General features: G+C 41.1%; 1 protein-coding gene and 1 long non-coding RNA gene across 2 annotated transcripts in view; one reads left to right on the forward strand and one right to left on the reverse strand.

Moving 5' to 3' along the window:
- BBOX1 (gamma-butyrobetaine hydroxylase 1) overlaps positions 1-15,619 on the forward strand; it is a 39,564-nt gene that overhangs the window by 15,010 nt on the left and 8,935 nt on the right. The window contains exons 4-6 of the mRNA XM_035117640.2: positions 4,581-4,779; positions 10,999-11,104; positions 15,208-15,404. Coding sequence (XP_034973531.2) covers positions 4,581-4,779; positions 10,999-11,104; positions 15,208-15,404 — 502 coding nt within the window. The remainder of the gene's footprint in view (positions 1-4,580; positions 4,780-10,998; positions 11,105-15,207; positions 15,405-15,619) is intronic.
- Positions 9,051-15,619, reverse strand: part of LOC118086259 (uncharacterized) — a 48,675-nt gene continuing 42,106 nt past the window's right edge. The window contains exon 3 of the long non-coding RNA XR_004692728.2: positions 9,051-9,587. This is a non-coding gene — a long non-coding RNA (uncharacterized LOC118086259). The remainder of the gene's footprint in view (positions 9,588-15,619) is intronic.

Here is a 15,619-nt window from a genome sequence, read left to right on the forward strand (position 1 = left end):
CAGTGTTAAAGAAAGATTCAGCTACCAGTTGTCAACTTCTGTACATGGATTAAAAGAAGATGCCATCTTGTCCTTCACCTCAGGCCACAAAATGTCTTGGGCTGGGCCCTTTTCAGAGAGGACTATAGACCTAAGCCTAACCAACTCTCCTTGTTACAATGGCTTTGTGGAGGAGACTTTGATCCACCTAAGGCTCATTCTCATGGAATAATAATAATAATAATATAACTACTACAACAACAATTTATTATTTATACCCCGCCGATCTGGCTGGGTTTCTCCAGCCACTCTGGGTGGCTTCCAACAAAATATTAAAATACAATACTCTATTAAACATTAAAAGCTTCCCTAAATGGAAGGAGAAAGGAGGTGATTTTCACTCATTCCTCTTTTCCTTGTAGCCACACACGCTCTTCTGGAGGGTCCTCAAGTGCTCTGGAGTAGGTCTTCAAGCAACTGCAGGGATAAGGTGGAATCTATGAAAATTCCTTTCCCACCAGCAGAAGCATCCCATTGAATGGGGTTCTGCTCCTGGGACCTCAGGAGCCAAATCAAATAAATAAGGGAAGACAAGAAAAACTAGAAAATAAAGCATACAGTGGAACCCATCAATTTTCACAGGACTTATGCACCAGGCAAACACATTTATCTTTTATTGGATTTGCTTTGTAATTTAATTATTACTGTCAGAGTGGCTTAATCTGTGAAGCAACTTTCCGATCCCCTCATGAAGAGTCATCCTTTGTTTATAACGAAGCAACCACGGTTTATTGAGTCCAGCACTAAGTAAAATGTGTGTTGGAGCAGATTTGCTAAGGAATTTAATAAGGTGTGATTACATTTCTCCTCAAGGACTACACTGTGTTTTCTTCATTTTAGGAATATTTTGGGGGGAAATCAGCAACTTGTCAGTCATGCCGCAGCTTCTTAGAAACACACAGTCAGATAAAAAGATGGTTTGTGAGGATGGTTTACATTAGGATGTGTGCGTTGTGTTTCTTGGACTCTCCCTCTAACAGGCTTATGCCAGAGGAATCAGACATGCTAGCTGTGGTTGGAAAGTGCAAACCTTGCAAATGGAGAAAATTGTTCTTACTACTCGCAGTCGTCGGCTCGGGGCAGCTTTTGCTGACTACACTGAGATGCGTACCTGCCACAAGAAACGGCATGTGAAATAAATAACAAAGTTAACTTTAAAATCTTGGGTACCTACCACTTTAAAGTTTATGGTGGGCTCTAACAACGCCTGCAGAGTTATTGCTGCTGGTCTGTTTTCCCAAACGCAACTTGAATTTAATAGCTATGCTTAATAATTGAACTGGAGACCATTTTCTTCTGCCACAGCATTTGTAGATTTAGGAATGTTCTGTAGAAAAGGTCTAGCCACGTACCAGTAGTTCAGCTATGGATTTTCCATTTGTCTGTAGGTTGTCTTCTGAACATGCAAGCAGGGCAGAGAACTGGATTGAGGTTCCAAGGAGGTAGTTTGAGTGCATTGAGGGCTGTTGGGTCTGAATTTGGGGAAGATCCCAGGGCAGGCAAAGGGCTGAGAAAAGGTCCCTTGCCCCCAGAGCTTAGGGGCCAATGTCCCTTCGCCCCCCCCCCCAATAAAATATTTGAACCCTCCTACCCAAGTTGATGGGTATTTTCATTCAAATGGTATATGTGCACCACATCCTATGATAGATTATGCAGGGCAGGCCTTACCTGCCCCTCCCCATATTTTATTCAAGTTAGCGCCCCTGCCCTAGAGCAAGGGGTAGGAGCTGGAATAGGGAGTGGGAGGAGCCATTCACAGTAGGTTACAAACCCACCAGCTCTGAGTCCTCACAAACGATAACTTCTCAGTAGCAGTTTGAATGTTAAATGATGTCTTTCCTTGTTGTTTAGTTGAATGAACTCACAGAATATCCTTAATTATTTACACTTATTTGGCTTGGCAAGAGGATAGTGATGATAACAAGCAGATAATCTTCCACAAAGTGTTCATGTGTGCAGCACAAACTCTGCTTTTTACCAGGGGATAATTATTAATTTTGTGATTAGAAAGGTTCTACTTTTAAGCAATTTTAAGCAGATGGTTCTTAGAGCTTTCCTTTAGCTGTTCCACATGGTGGCTTGGAATAGCTATTTCAAAAGTGACAGCCATTGTTTTTTCAGGGTTTTTTCTTTTCTTTTTTAATAATCCAGGGTAGTTTCCTACATCCTTGAAACACATTTTTTTTTCATTGTGGATCGTCTTTTCACTGACCGTCTCCAAGATGATCCTTTGGGACATTTCCATGAATAATGGGATCGTTTTAATTAATTTCCTTTTCCTTAGTCTTTCATCTGCTTCAACTAGTTTAACTCAATGAAATTTTTTGACTTTTACAAGAAGCAGAAGACACCATTTTCATACCTATTATTTTGCACGACATGACAGGGCAAATGTTCATAAGCCTGGTTATGTGCCACACTCCCTACCTGATGCATATTCAGTAATTGCAAAAGAGAGGTCTACAGTATATGCATTCTGATGTATGCTCATAGACATAGAGCTTTTCCATGTGAGTGGGGATCCCGGGCCAATCAGCATTTCCCCTGGGGAAGCCATAATAGTTAAATTAAATGGTCTTGAAAGACCTACAATTCAAAGTGTTGGTGCTGACCTTTAAAGCGCTAAATGGCCTCGGCCCAGTATACCTGAAGGAGTGTCTCCACCGGCATCGTTCAACCCGGCCACTGAGGTCCAGTGCCGAGGGCCTTCAGGCGGTTCCCTCACTGCAAGAAGTGAAGTTACAGGGAACCAGGCAGAGGGCCTTCTCGGTAGTGGCGCCCACCCTGTGAAATGCCCTCCCATTGTTTAGAAGACATCTGAAGGCAGCCCTGTTTAGGGAAGCTTTTAATGACTGATGTTTTAATGTATTTTTAATCTTTTGTTGGAAGTAGCCCAGAGTGGCTGGGGAAACCCAGCCAGATGGGTGGAGTATAAATAAATACATAAATAAATTACTATATTATTATTATTATTATTATTATTATTATTATTATTATTATTATTGCCTTATCTATTCACGTATAAAGGAGGAGGTGGGAGTGCAAGTCAGGGGAGCAAATTGCTCACCCCATACCTCCCCTCCAGTCTGTCATGTGAGGCATTTTCCTCCCAATCAAGATCAGTTCTGGTATCAGAGTCAGGTTGAGAGAAAAGGTGTTTGGGCTTGACAAACCATGAGGAGACAGCACAACAGGAGTTTGGAGAGTCCACCCCTTATCAACCATGTGCTTTGATTTCGCTGTAAATCATACCCTTCACCAATGCATGACCAAAGCAACTATAACTGTCCTGCCATGTCTTAATTTGTCCTTTGTTTCTCCTGAAGACCAGTAGGAAATATGTTTCCCCTGTCATAATCCAACTGCTTAGCAATCAAGTAATTGGCAAAGGATGCTTAGCAAGTTTCAACCAAGCTGCCTGAATTTATTATAGATCAATTCCTCAAATGGAAAAGAGAAAAATTTCCAATGAAGTCAAGTCACATGTGGGGTCTGTATGTACTTATGTGCTGGCACACCCACACACAGTGTGCTCATAATTAGCTTGTTTGCTTCTGTTGGGTCTGTGTCTCTTTGCTTGCATTATGCTACTGCTGTATAGATAGTTGCAGTAAAGGCTCTTTTCTTTCATTCATGATCTGGCAGCAATTAAACCATCCGATGGTAAACCAAGAATTCCAGGGGAAATCTTGGATCATCGTGTGCATCGCTGAAAGTAAAGTAGACAATAATAATAACCCTGGGAAAGTGCATGAGTTTTGCTTCATGGGAGCATAGAAAGAGCATTGCCTGATCAGGTGAAAGGTCCATTTTTAATCCAGCATCCTGTCTGCAACAGGTACTCCAGATGCTTTGGGGTACATATAGGCAGAGCAATAAAACAGCAGTACCCCCACACCCGCTCTTTGAGCCCCTACATTCCCCCTGCTCTAGTAACAGCTGGAGCATCTTGCCTCTTAACTTAGTGCTTGAAAACCCTCAACATCTGAGACAAGGCAGATTTGGAGTGCTGCACACACAAAGAAAAATACCTTCAGTTAGACTGGATAGGTTTTAGTTGGGTGGGTTCATAACTCAAGAGGCAAATGGCTTGTTAGAATTGCTTTTAAAGCTTGTGTCTGTTTTTCAATAGGCAGCATTCTGTACACACTGTAAAAGAGCAAAGTTCTTTCCTGGGAAATGTCCCAGGGGTTACTTTTTGAACTTAGTACCCCCTATACATTAACAATGAGGAACGTTTCCCCCTTTGGCAGATGCAGATGCCCTTCAGAAGCTGTACAAAAAAGATTGGCTGCATTGTTTTCATGCAAGGCTAACAAAATGTTACAATGGCACTGTGAGGGGTTGAAAGAGTCCTCTTTTAAATGGAGTTGTTCAGCTTTGTATGTCCTGATGATGTCTTCCAGTTTGTAACACTGAAATAAGTAGATCTTATTAATCCTTCTCATTAATAAGAACTTATTATTAGTACTTCTTGTTAACAATCTAATAATCATTAATACTTCTTTATGTGTTCCCTTTTCTTAATGTGGCTTTTACAGAACGTCAATACTGGGGTTCTGATCTTCAGCTGCCAACTATGGCCTTTGAAGAGGTCTTACAGAGTGATGAAAGTGCATACAAGTGGCTGGCCACCCTTAAAAGGACAGGGATCGTGCTCTTAACGGGAGCTGCCAGCAGACAGGGAGAGCTGCTTAAGCTTGGGCAACGTATTGGATTCCTTCGCCTCACATTTTATGGGTAAGTTAAAGCTTTTACATATGCTTGCTCTTGTCAAATTTATGACCCATATTGCTGCTTGACATCACTCCAGGGGTGGGAGTAGAGAGATATTAATTAATTTTTTTACTATCAATTCAGCATTTTCTTTGCATTAGTGATAGTTATGTAGCCAAAGAAAATTTATGTCGTGTAAAAGCTCTCCAGCTAGTTATTCAAGTATTGCATTCAAGTATACACTTGATTTTTCTCCATAGTGATTTTTCTCCATAGTGATTTTTCTCCATAGTGATAGAGTCAGTGGTACAAGATTCTAGTAAGATACTTTACAGAGATGACAGAAATGCAAGGTTTTGCATCTTAGTTTCCGTTGTGTACTGTTTCCCCCCATTCTATCATCTAATCAACCCAGTTAGAATGATAAAATTATACAAATTTATAGCAGTTCCAGAAATTCAGGGAAATTTATGCAGCAAACCAGTGAAATGCTTATTTAAGAGAAGCCAGCTTAGGGTAAGGTTACCAGATTTTTTTTTCAATGAATCTGGGGACACTTTTCAACTGTCCCCGTAGGGATGATAGGATTTTGTCAGGGGACCGATTTGTAAATCCGGGGACTGTCCCCGGGAAACGGGGACATCTGGTAACCTTAGTTTAGGGGCCGATTTAAAGGCCTGCAAAGGTAAGACATTACAAATTTCAGCTGAAATATAGTCTCACAGTCCTGGGGACACCACTGAAAAGGTCCTGTCACTTTTGCCTACCAACCTGATTGCACTTACCCAAGTGGGGACATACAAGTAGGGCCTTGAAGGTTGAACTTAAGAGTGCAGGTAAATGTGTCCTTCAGATAACCTGGTCCCAAACTGTTTAGAGCTTTAAAGTTCAGCACAGTGCTTTAAATGGGGCCTGGTCCTGAACTTAACCAGCAACTAGTGCAATTAGTTGGCAGGAAGATTCATGAACAATCAAAGAAACATTTAAACATTTCAGTGTGGTATAGTGTAGTAGTAATTTTTTTGGATATACAACCAGAAAGTATCCATGCCTCTCTTCAATAGCATTGGCTATTCTTCTGTAGTTCTCCATGTTGTATTGTTATGAACAGGGATTTTCAATTTTGACAAATATGAAAGATCAGAAAAGAGAAAGGCTTCTTTTTGTTGGTGAGGAGATGAGAGTTTGTCTCAAATTAGACCTAATATAAATGAGATTACCTGGCAAAAGCAAGCTCACACCTCTCATTGAGTTTGTATACATACTTAAGGTACACATGTAAGAGACACATGTATAATTACCGGTATATTCTGCAGATAATTCATGTACTGTAGCTGAATTTATACTTTTGGGATGTCCCATGATCATATTCTAGCCTAGCTGTGTTCTATGATATAAATCATGCACTGCTAGAAGTTATTTATTTTTGTTTTCCAATGTATTTCTTATTCTGAAAATAGAGAAGAGTTTGAGAAACACTGTCCTAAGATGAAAGCTCTCTGCCACACTAGAAAATGATTGGAATGAAAATGTTATCGTTTAGACCAGGCATAGACAACCTCGGCTCTCCAGTTGTTTTGGAACTACAACTCCCATGATCCCTAGCTAACAGGGCTCAGGGATCATGGGAGTTGTAGTTCCAAAACACCTGGAGAGCCAAGGTTGCCTATGCCTGGTTTAGACATTCATAATTCAGTCTAGTGGATCTCTAACAGTCTCAACTATTTGGCCTTCTGACCCTAGGCCAGGAACAGGGAACATTTGGCCCTCCAAATGTTGCTGAAGTACAATTCCCATCAGCCACAGTTACCATGGCCAATGGCCCAGGAGGATGGGAGTTGTAGTTCAGTAATATCTGGAAGGCCATAGGTTCTCCGCAGCCGCCCCTAGCCTTTTCAGTTGCCATGGTCTACTTTTTGCCAATCAACAGGCCCTTGTAAGATAGGTAAGAAAGGCATCAGACCAGCCTCCCTGAGGAAAGCATTCTACAAACGGGGAGCCACTGCCGCAAAGCTCCATTCTCATGTTGCCACCCTCCAGCCCTTTTGTGGAGTAGGCACACGAAAAAGGACCTCAAATGATGATTGCAGAAAAATAAAAAAAATTCCTTCAGTAGCACCTTAAAGACCAACTAAGTTTTTATTTTGGTATGAGCTTTCGTGTGCATGCACACTTCTTCAGATACAGTGAAATGGAAGTTTCCAGGCACTTATGTAGAGAAGGGGTGGGGAGGGGTGGGGAGGGGGAGGGGGGATCACTCAGAAGGGTGGTGGAAATGGGTGATTGACTGACTGATAGCTGTTGATGACCGCAAACGACTGCAAATGGTTTTGCATGAAAAAGCAAGGGTTGAGATGGCTGAAGATCGCTTATCATGTATAATGAGATAAAAATCTGATATCTCTGTTCAAACCAGGTCCCTCCATGGTTTTGAGCTTGGTGATAAGTTGCAATTCAGCAACTTCTCTTTCCAGTCTATTTCTGAAATTCTTTTGTAGTAAGACAGCTACTTTGAGATCTTGTATAGAATGTCCTGGGAGATTGAAGTGTTCTCCTACTGGTTTTTCTGTCTTCTGGTTCCTGATGTCAGATTTATGTCCATTTATCCTTTGGCGTAGGGTTTGGCCTGTTTGTCCAATATAGAGAGCTATCAGTCAGTCAATCACCCATTTCCACCACCCGAGTGATCCCCCCTCCCCCTCCCCACCCCTCCCCACCCCTTCTCTACATAAGTGCCTGGAAACTTCCATTTCACTGTATCTGAAGAAGTGTGCATGCACACGAAAGCTCATACCAAAATAAAAACTTAGTTGGTCTTTAAGGTGCTACTGAAGGAATTTTTTTTATTTTACTTCGATCCAGACCAACACGGCTACCTACCTGTAACCAGATGATTGCAGAGTTACACTTGCATTAAAAGTTGCACAAATCCTAAAACCACTCTCTCCTGTTGCAACACAAACGTTTGTACAACCATCATTAAAATCTACAGTTTTTGACGATTGATTCTCTCCGATGACTTGTAAATGGGGCAGGGGGAAGCAGAGGAGAAAAGGCATGCCACATTTGACTGTTACCATATGCATTTTTGCCATTTCTGTTAGTTAAATATTTTACTATTTTAGCCACAAAATCCAGAACATCGGGGAGGGGGAGCCAAAGAATACCTTTAATGTTTTCCGCCTCTCGGATAATAACAATTCCAGCTAAACATCTCTTTTATTTTTAGCATCTCCTTTTTAGAGTTAGCAGTGTGATAAACAACAAATGCCTCTCCCTTCTGTGGATGAAGCTATTTAAAATAAACAGAAGAAAGAAAAAATACTCCTAAGGCTTGGCTAGAAGAGTCACATTCCTTCCAGAAGCAGCAATGATTTACTTCCCCCTGATAATGTTTTTGTACAAGGACACATGAATATTGTATTGGTGTATGCAGGGTTGGCTAAGCATAGTGTGGGGTGGATGGAGGAAATAGGGCCATCCAACCCTGATGCTGAGAATAGTGGAGGAGATCCTTCTCTCTCATTAGTTGGTCGCTTGCTAATGAAGAGAGAGGAAGTAAATGTTTCAGCCAAGTACTAAGAGAATGACTGAAGGAAAACAACAAAACCTTCGCCTTGCTAGGCTGAAATTATCTAGTCATTGACAACAACAAATAAAATCTGGGATGTTGCCACTTCCAGAATGTATGAAAAAAGAACAGATAAATTGCATTATTGAGTAGGCTGGCAAATTTGTAGAAAGGGAAACTTTAGCACGGCCAAATTTTAACGTGGATCAAATGAACTTTTTTTAAAAAATAAAAAAGTCAAAGGGGGAAAATTAAAAAATTATTTTAAAACATACCCTCCCTATCTGTAGAATTGTAGTTAAATTTTACAAGCACTTTAGATACAAGTAATTGTTAGGCCAGAGAACTTGAGTCCCAGACACATGATGAAATCAGGGGCCTGTGTGGATAATAAAAGCTGGTTCTTGGAGATGATTTGCCCCTCTGCGCCAAAGAAAAGGGACAGAGATAGACGCCAAACTGTGAAATGTTGCTTTTATAGCCTAGCAGACCTGTGGACTTTTGCATGGTGGCAGTGGTCCTGTTGCAACTCACCTTTTTTCAGGCCAGCACCAGTTGAAGACCTGTGTTTGATAGCATGCTTAAGCAAAACCCAAGATTTGGGTTCCTAGATTTCAAAAATCAAAACAAGTCGCTATACATTAAATCATACTTGCCAGGAAGATCTGGCTGATCATCTTTAGACAAGAAAAAACAGACTCACAGATACAAAAATAAACTATGATGTACCCCGGAAGCATATATAAAAGGTAGTAAACAATGATACAAATAAACAAAACATATTTGTGGGTCTTTCTGCTGTTTGTATTTTTATTTTTTTTACATATGGACACATTATATAGTGCACTTTATCATTGGTCATCTTGAGTCCCTGTTCATTCTATGCAGAAGAGGGTCAAAGTACAATAAGTGATGCATTCATGTACCTTCTTGTTGGAGCTACTCCTGTGAGATAGAAAAATAATAATCATCATCTGTTGCTCACAAAGAGAGAGAGAGAGGGAGAGGGAGAGAGAACCATGAACCAGCATTATTCAACCCTCTGATATGGAGTTTTCCTTTCTCCTTGAGTCCTCCAACCTTCTCCTTCAACTCCTGTATCCTCCATTACTCCATTCCTCTTTTCTCCAAGCATCTTTCCTTTGGGTTCCTTGCCTCTTAGTTACAGCTTCCTCTGTTAGTCTTCAAGTTTGTACTGGGCTGCATTTGATTTTGTATCCCCCAGCATGGGTGCAATGTTCCAGTACATTAATCGCATGGGCTGCAAGCAGATTAAACAAAACAAAAGAAAGTTATCCTCTTTAAATAGCTTTCCTCAGAAGCAACCGAGTCACAGGGGTTAAATTTCTTGGAAACCAGTAAATTGCTTTGGAGCCTTTTAAATTAAAGAGGCCAAACGTACCATGAAGCCCAGATGACATAATACAAATTGAGCAGGGTGGAAATGTGGTTGAGGTTGTCATATTTCAGAATTGAGCTCACACACTCTTGAGTACATAATAATGTACCAAAAATCATATGACATTCCCCATGACATTTAAATAGTCTTGTGACTACCATTCACATCTTTCTAGAATTTCTGCTTGCAGATCTTAGGCCTGACTCAAATCCTTGAACACATAACAACAGATATATAATAACAGATAAATATTTAGTTGAGGTGTGATATAAAATAAACATTCTCTTTCAGTTTTCAGTGGGCAATGTCTTGAATATTTGTTCTACACTAAATATATGTTAAATATTTCCTTTTAAATTATTTTCATGAGCTACGACATGGGTTTCATATATTGACAGGCACTTCCTAAACAATGTCTGATCTATGTATTATGCTTTTGATATTGATGGGATTCCATCGCCCAATGTTTATTTGAACCAGAGAATGTGGTTTTCAGTCTTGGCCTCTGCTTCATATTTTGGCTGCATTGCAATGTCTTCTACGTTCCCTTGTATTTCAACCATTTCACCCTATATAATCTGTCCCTGTTGTCAGCAAAGGCGCTCTTTCTTATTCGTGTTAGTTCATTAAACCTGGGAAATGCAGAAGGAAATAGGGAGCATAAATTGTGCAGCCTGCTCTTAACTTGGAAGGGGAACGAATGAGGTGTGTATAGCTCAATATTTTTGATTGGCACATTTGTTTTATCCTGAAAGACAAGTTTTGTAAAGAAGCCCTTTGATGTCCCAAACAATATCAAAACTTAAATTTCACTGAAAGATGCAGGGCATCTAGACACTCCAAGTGAGCGCTTATAATGCTTAGAGCTTTGCTGTTTAGACAATCAGTTAATTAGATTGATCAAACAGTTTTAACCGCTTAATGAAAATGAACTGATAAGTACTTCCAGAAACAGCATATTGACAAGTGTGATGTTAAAAAGTATTCCCTTCTATGCAGAAGAGACAGAGGAATGTCTCTTCTAACCATGCCATTAAATGCATAAATGGAAATGGGAGCTGCTGGGGAACTGGTAATTATCAAGATTATAGCTAGCAGGGAAGAGAACTTTAACCCTTTCCCCTCTTGTCCCTGTGGTTCTAAAATAGTCATCTCATAAAAATGATGACTCACATTTTATGACCCGCCAATTTTTTAAGTAGACAGATTTACAGGTAGATTATTACACTTTTCTCCAACCACTCTGTTTTTTTCTTTCTTGCTCATTATAAAGGCCCACGTGGCAAGTTCAAGACAAAGTGGACGCGAACAATGTGGCTTACACAACTGAAAAGCTGAGTTTGCATACTGATTACCCTGTTCTTCAGTTTCCACCTGGGGTAAGAGGAAGCAATGTTTCTACATGAAGTGTTGCTGTCTAGTGAGGCAAGGAGAGAACTAGGAACTAATCCAAAACCATCTTATCTGAAACCTGTGTTTGTCCATGTTTTTCAATTACTTTTCTACCTATCATTATCCTGTAAGCTCAGGCAGAGTTTAGTTGTTGAAAAGATCACTTAGCTATTGATCAAGCTGCTGCTGCCTTATTCTCAGTGACCAAAGTTTATTTCCAGATGCTATTCCATCACACCAGTTTGTCATACAACCTGTCACCCATTATGTTATTCTTTCTGGATTCAGCTTCAGTTGGGTCTCGACAATCTACAAGAGGGGTAGACAACATGAGGCCCCCAGATGTTGAGGGACTCTTATCATTCCTGAGCATTGGCCATTTTTGCTGGGCTGATGAAAACTGTAGTCCACCATCATCTGGAGTAGTCCACCATCATCTATGTTGGCTACCCATGAGAACCCCAGAAAACAGAAGTTTAGATTCTTAAAAAAAATATGATTCAGCTTTGTATTATTGGTGTTCTGATGCCATAGTGGGTGATAGATCTTACAAACTGTGAGAGATGGGGAATCATAGAATCATCGAGTTGGAAGAGACCACAAGGGCCATCCAGTCCAACCCCTCTGTAAATAAAATGAGGACAGTATTAATTGCAAAATAGCAACAGCTACAAGAGCTTTTCAACAGCTGAATCTTCATAAGGTCTAAGCCAGTAGTCCTGTATCTATGTTGGAACAGGAGTGAGGAGGAGAAGACAGAGCTCTGTGACAGTTTGCAGGGACGTTTTCATAGGAAGAAGCACCTACATCACTGAACACAGCTTTCCCACTAGGAAAAAGTGAGAGATCTTTAAAGTGGTCTCACGTGACCTTAACCAGGTCCCACAGCCACATGCCAACTGCATACAATCAACAGTCAACAGAGTCTTATAATCCCCTGTTGATTACCAATATGTCTGCAGAAGTGCAAATTGAACAGTGTGAATACACCTTCTGGTGGAGCTTATACTGATTCCAACAAGTTCTCTGTGTAGAGACCAGTGTTCCCAACACTTGGGGCTCCAGCTGTTTTGGGACTACAGTTCCCATCATCCCTGACCACTGGTCCTGCTGGCTAGGGAGCTGATGATGGGAGTTGTAGTTCAAAAACAGCTGGAGACCCAAGTTTGGGAAACACTGGTGTAGACCAATCTTTCACAACCTGGTGTCCCCCAGGGCATCTGATGAGAGTTATACTCCAAAAGATCTGGACGGCACCAGGTTCTGGAAGGCTGATGTAGACACTTCAAAGCAACTCTCCTAAATCAAAGGCAACTCAGCATTCACCTGCAGCTTTGAGAAATGTGCAGTGGGGGCAAGACAGCCTTCTAATTCTCTTGCCCACAAGAAAGCATCCATTTGTTGAGGAGCAAAGGCGTTTCAATGGAGAACATGGAAAAAACTTGTCTGTCCAGCGCTTGAATAACCTACTGAACTTATGACATGGTGACAAAAGCTCTGCCTTTCTGTCTACATTAGCACAGGCGGGAGATTAATGTGCAGACCACAGATGCTGTCGGAAACTTTTGCTCAAGGCCCTCAGACGATTTGTAGCAATCATGTTATTAATGAATGGAGCAGGCCAGCATCATGTGCTTCTAAAGAGGTGCCAGATCTTTCACTGTGCTACCTTGAAAATTCATTTCAATGCTGTACAAGCGGGTATGGCATGGAAACAGAGGGGTATCCCTCATGAGAGAAGCTTAGCTCACTGTCTCATGTGCCAAGAATCACACACTGCCATATGCTGTTAGCCACAATCTTTTTTTTCAATTCAGAAATACTTTTAGGAAATAGAAATGGTGTTTTGTTTTGTCTTTTTTCCCCATTTTTGGAAGCAATCTGCCATCTACACACTCTCTCAGTCTGCCTAATTTTACGATGCTTTCTGAAATGTTGCCAAAATGTTTTGCAAAGAGTAGCAAAAAGTGACTCCAAAAATATTGTTTCTCCTGCCCCACCTTCATTCACAACAGTCTTTTTCGGACGGTGGGCTGCTGCATGGTGGGCCTCAGTGCCACATCCTGCCCAGTGCCTCCTCACTTGCTTGCCCTGCCCTGCTGTACTTTGGCTTTTTGGCTGAGCCAATGGACCAGGAACTCCTTGCATGTTGAGTGAAGCCGGTAGGGAGGAAGGGAGGTCTCCCTCCTCTGAGGAGAAAGAAAGGGCCTGAGAAAGTGCTGAAGGAAATTAGAAAGTGACGTAATGTAATAGATATTAACCATTCATTGTTATTAGTAAAATAATAATGTTATAAATCCATAAACTTGGGGTCGAAAGGAAAGATTTAAGAAAGGAAAGCAGTTATAGGGGAAATAAGTGAATGTAAAAGGAACAGGGAGAAGGGATGAAAGAAACTGGCAGCTGGAGCAGGAATAAGGTACAAGCTGAGTGTGAAAAGAGAACTGGAGAAGAATTTACAGAAGGTGATTACAGTAGGGTGGGGGTGGGGTAGACTCAGAAGGGGGAAATATATATTTTTTAAAGCCTTCTCGACTTAAGAGTCTCTGGATCAGCAAGTTCTGCCCAAAGGCTGAGTCGCAATATCAAGAGCAAAAAGGTCTGTTCTTAGCTTGAGGAAAGCACACATCTGGAACTCCTTGCCACAAGGAAAGCAATAGTGAGCATGGCAACTAGGAACAATGGAAAACATAGCTCTACTTTTCCCACATCGCTGGATGCTGCTGTGCATTCTCACAGTAGCACCTAAAGATATGGGGGGGGGTGAAACTACATTTCCCACGGCTTAACCAAACAGAGACTCTGTTACCTCTGGACTCCTTCCTCCCATACTATGCCCCACTTTAGTTAAGTAATGGGGACTCCGGGAGAGCCCCAAATTTGGACAGGTCTGGGTTCTATCCCTGCTGGTTTGAAAGGATTGAAGCCACACACAGTCATTAGTCCTACTCCTTACTGCTCCTGCCACAGTCATGGGCAGACAGCACTGATTTCCTTCCACAGTCTTGCAGATAAAGGTGATTAGTAGTCTTACCTGTAGGAACATCAAGTGAGCAGAAATAAGTGCTTAGGCAGTTTTATATTCCCTTAACCCAATGTTTTACAGTATGATTAGACTTAAGAGTATTTTATAAAGCTCCCCATAATTTTTGCACCATAAGCATACCCAGTGTCTCAGTTTTAATTAGACTAATTGCAACTTGTTGTTGTTTAGTCGTTTAGTCATGTCCGACTCATCATGACCCCATGGACCAGAGCACACCAGGCACTTGTGTCTTCCACTGCCTCCCACAGTTTGGTCAGACTCATGTTGGTAGCTTTGAGAACACTGTCCAACCATCTCATCCTCTATCGTCCCCTTCTCCTTGTGCCCTCAATCTTTCTCAACATCAGGGTCTTTTCCAGGGAGTCTTCTCTTCTCATGAGGTGGCCAAAGTATTGGAGCCCCAACTTCAGGACCTGTCCTTCCAGTGAGCACTCAGGGCTGATTTCCTTCAGAATGGATAGGTTTGATCTTCTTGCAGTCCATGGGACTCTCAAGAGTCTCCTCCAGCACCATAATTCAAAAGCATCAATTCTTCGGCGAACAGCCTTCTTTATGGTCCAGCTCTCACTTCCATACATCACTACTGGGAAAACCATAGCTTTAACTATACGGACCTTTGTCGGCAACTACCTGAATATAACTGCCCCCACATTTTTCAGGAGCAATTGCAAAAATCGAATCAAGCAGCTGTATAATGGCTATTGGTCAGCAGACCCATTCATAACCCTTATTAGCCAGTTTTACGTATTATAACCATTTGCCACTGGAACAATACTGGTAGAAAATAGGTGTAAAGCTGTACTGAGTCAGAACCTTTTTCTATTTTTAAAAGTCTAGTCCAGCCCATCTTAGGGTGTGTTTGCAATAGGTAAAAGCAAAGAGATTATTATTTATTTGTTTGTTTAAAAAAAGCTAATTCAGAATTGATTTTTTTTAAAAAAAAAAGAAAAAAGAAAAATGTAGTCCACAACAATAAACTGATGGCTATGAAAGGGGACATTTCTAGATCGGCGCCTGTTATAATGTGGCATTAATTTGTTTCAGATTCAGTTACTCCATTGTATAAAACAGACGTCTACTGGGGGAGAGAGTGAAGCTGTGGATGGATTTCATGTAGCAAACAAGCTTAAGGAACAAAACCCTCAAGCCTTCCGTATCCTAACCTCCACCTATGTGGACTTCACAGATATTGGGGTTGATTACTGTGATTTCTCCATGCAGTCCAAACAAAGAATTATAGAGTAAGTAACAAAGAAGCATCTGATTATACCATACCAATATCATCCTGTATTGATGGCACTGCCTAGCTGTTTAATCTTGAATTACAGGCAACAGCTATCATTTTGCACCATTTCTGTAACAAAAAGTGAGCTTGCCATCTTGTGGACAAGAAAAAAACAACAGCTCTTTTTTTAAAAAAGTCTGTACTATTAGATGTATTAAGTTGTACAGTGGG

This window comes from Zootoca vivipara, chromosome 1 (assembly GCF_963506605.1).
Source record: "Zootoca vivipara chromosome 1, rZooViv1.1, whole genome shotgun sequence".
NCBI lineage: Eukaryota > Metazoa > Chordata > Lepidosauria > Squamata > Lacertidae > Zootoca > Zootoca vivipara.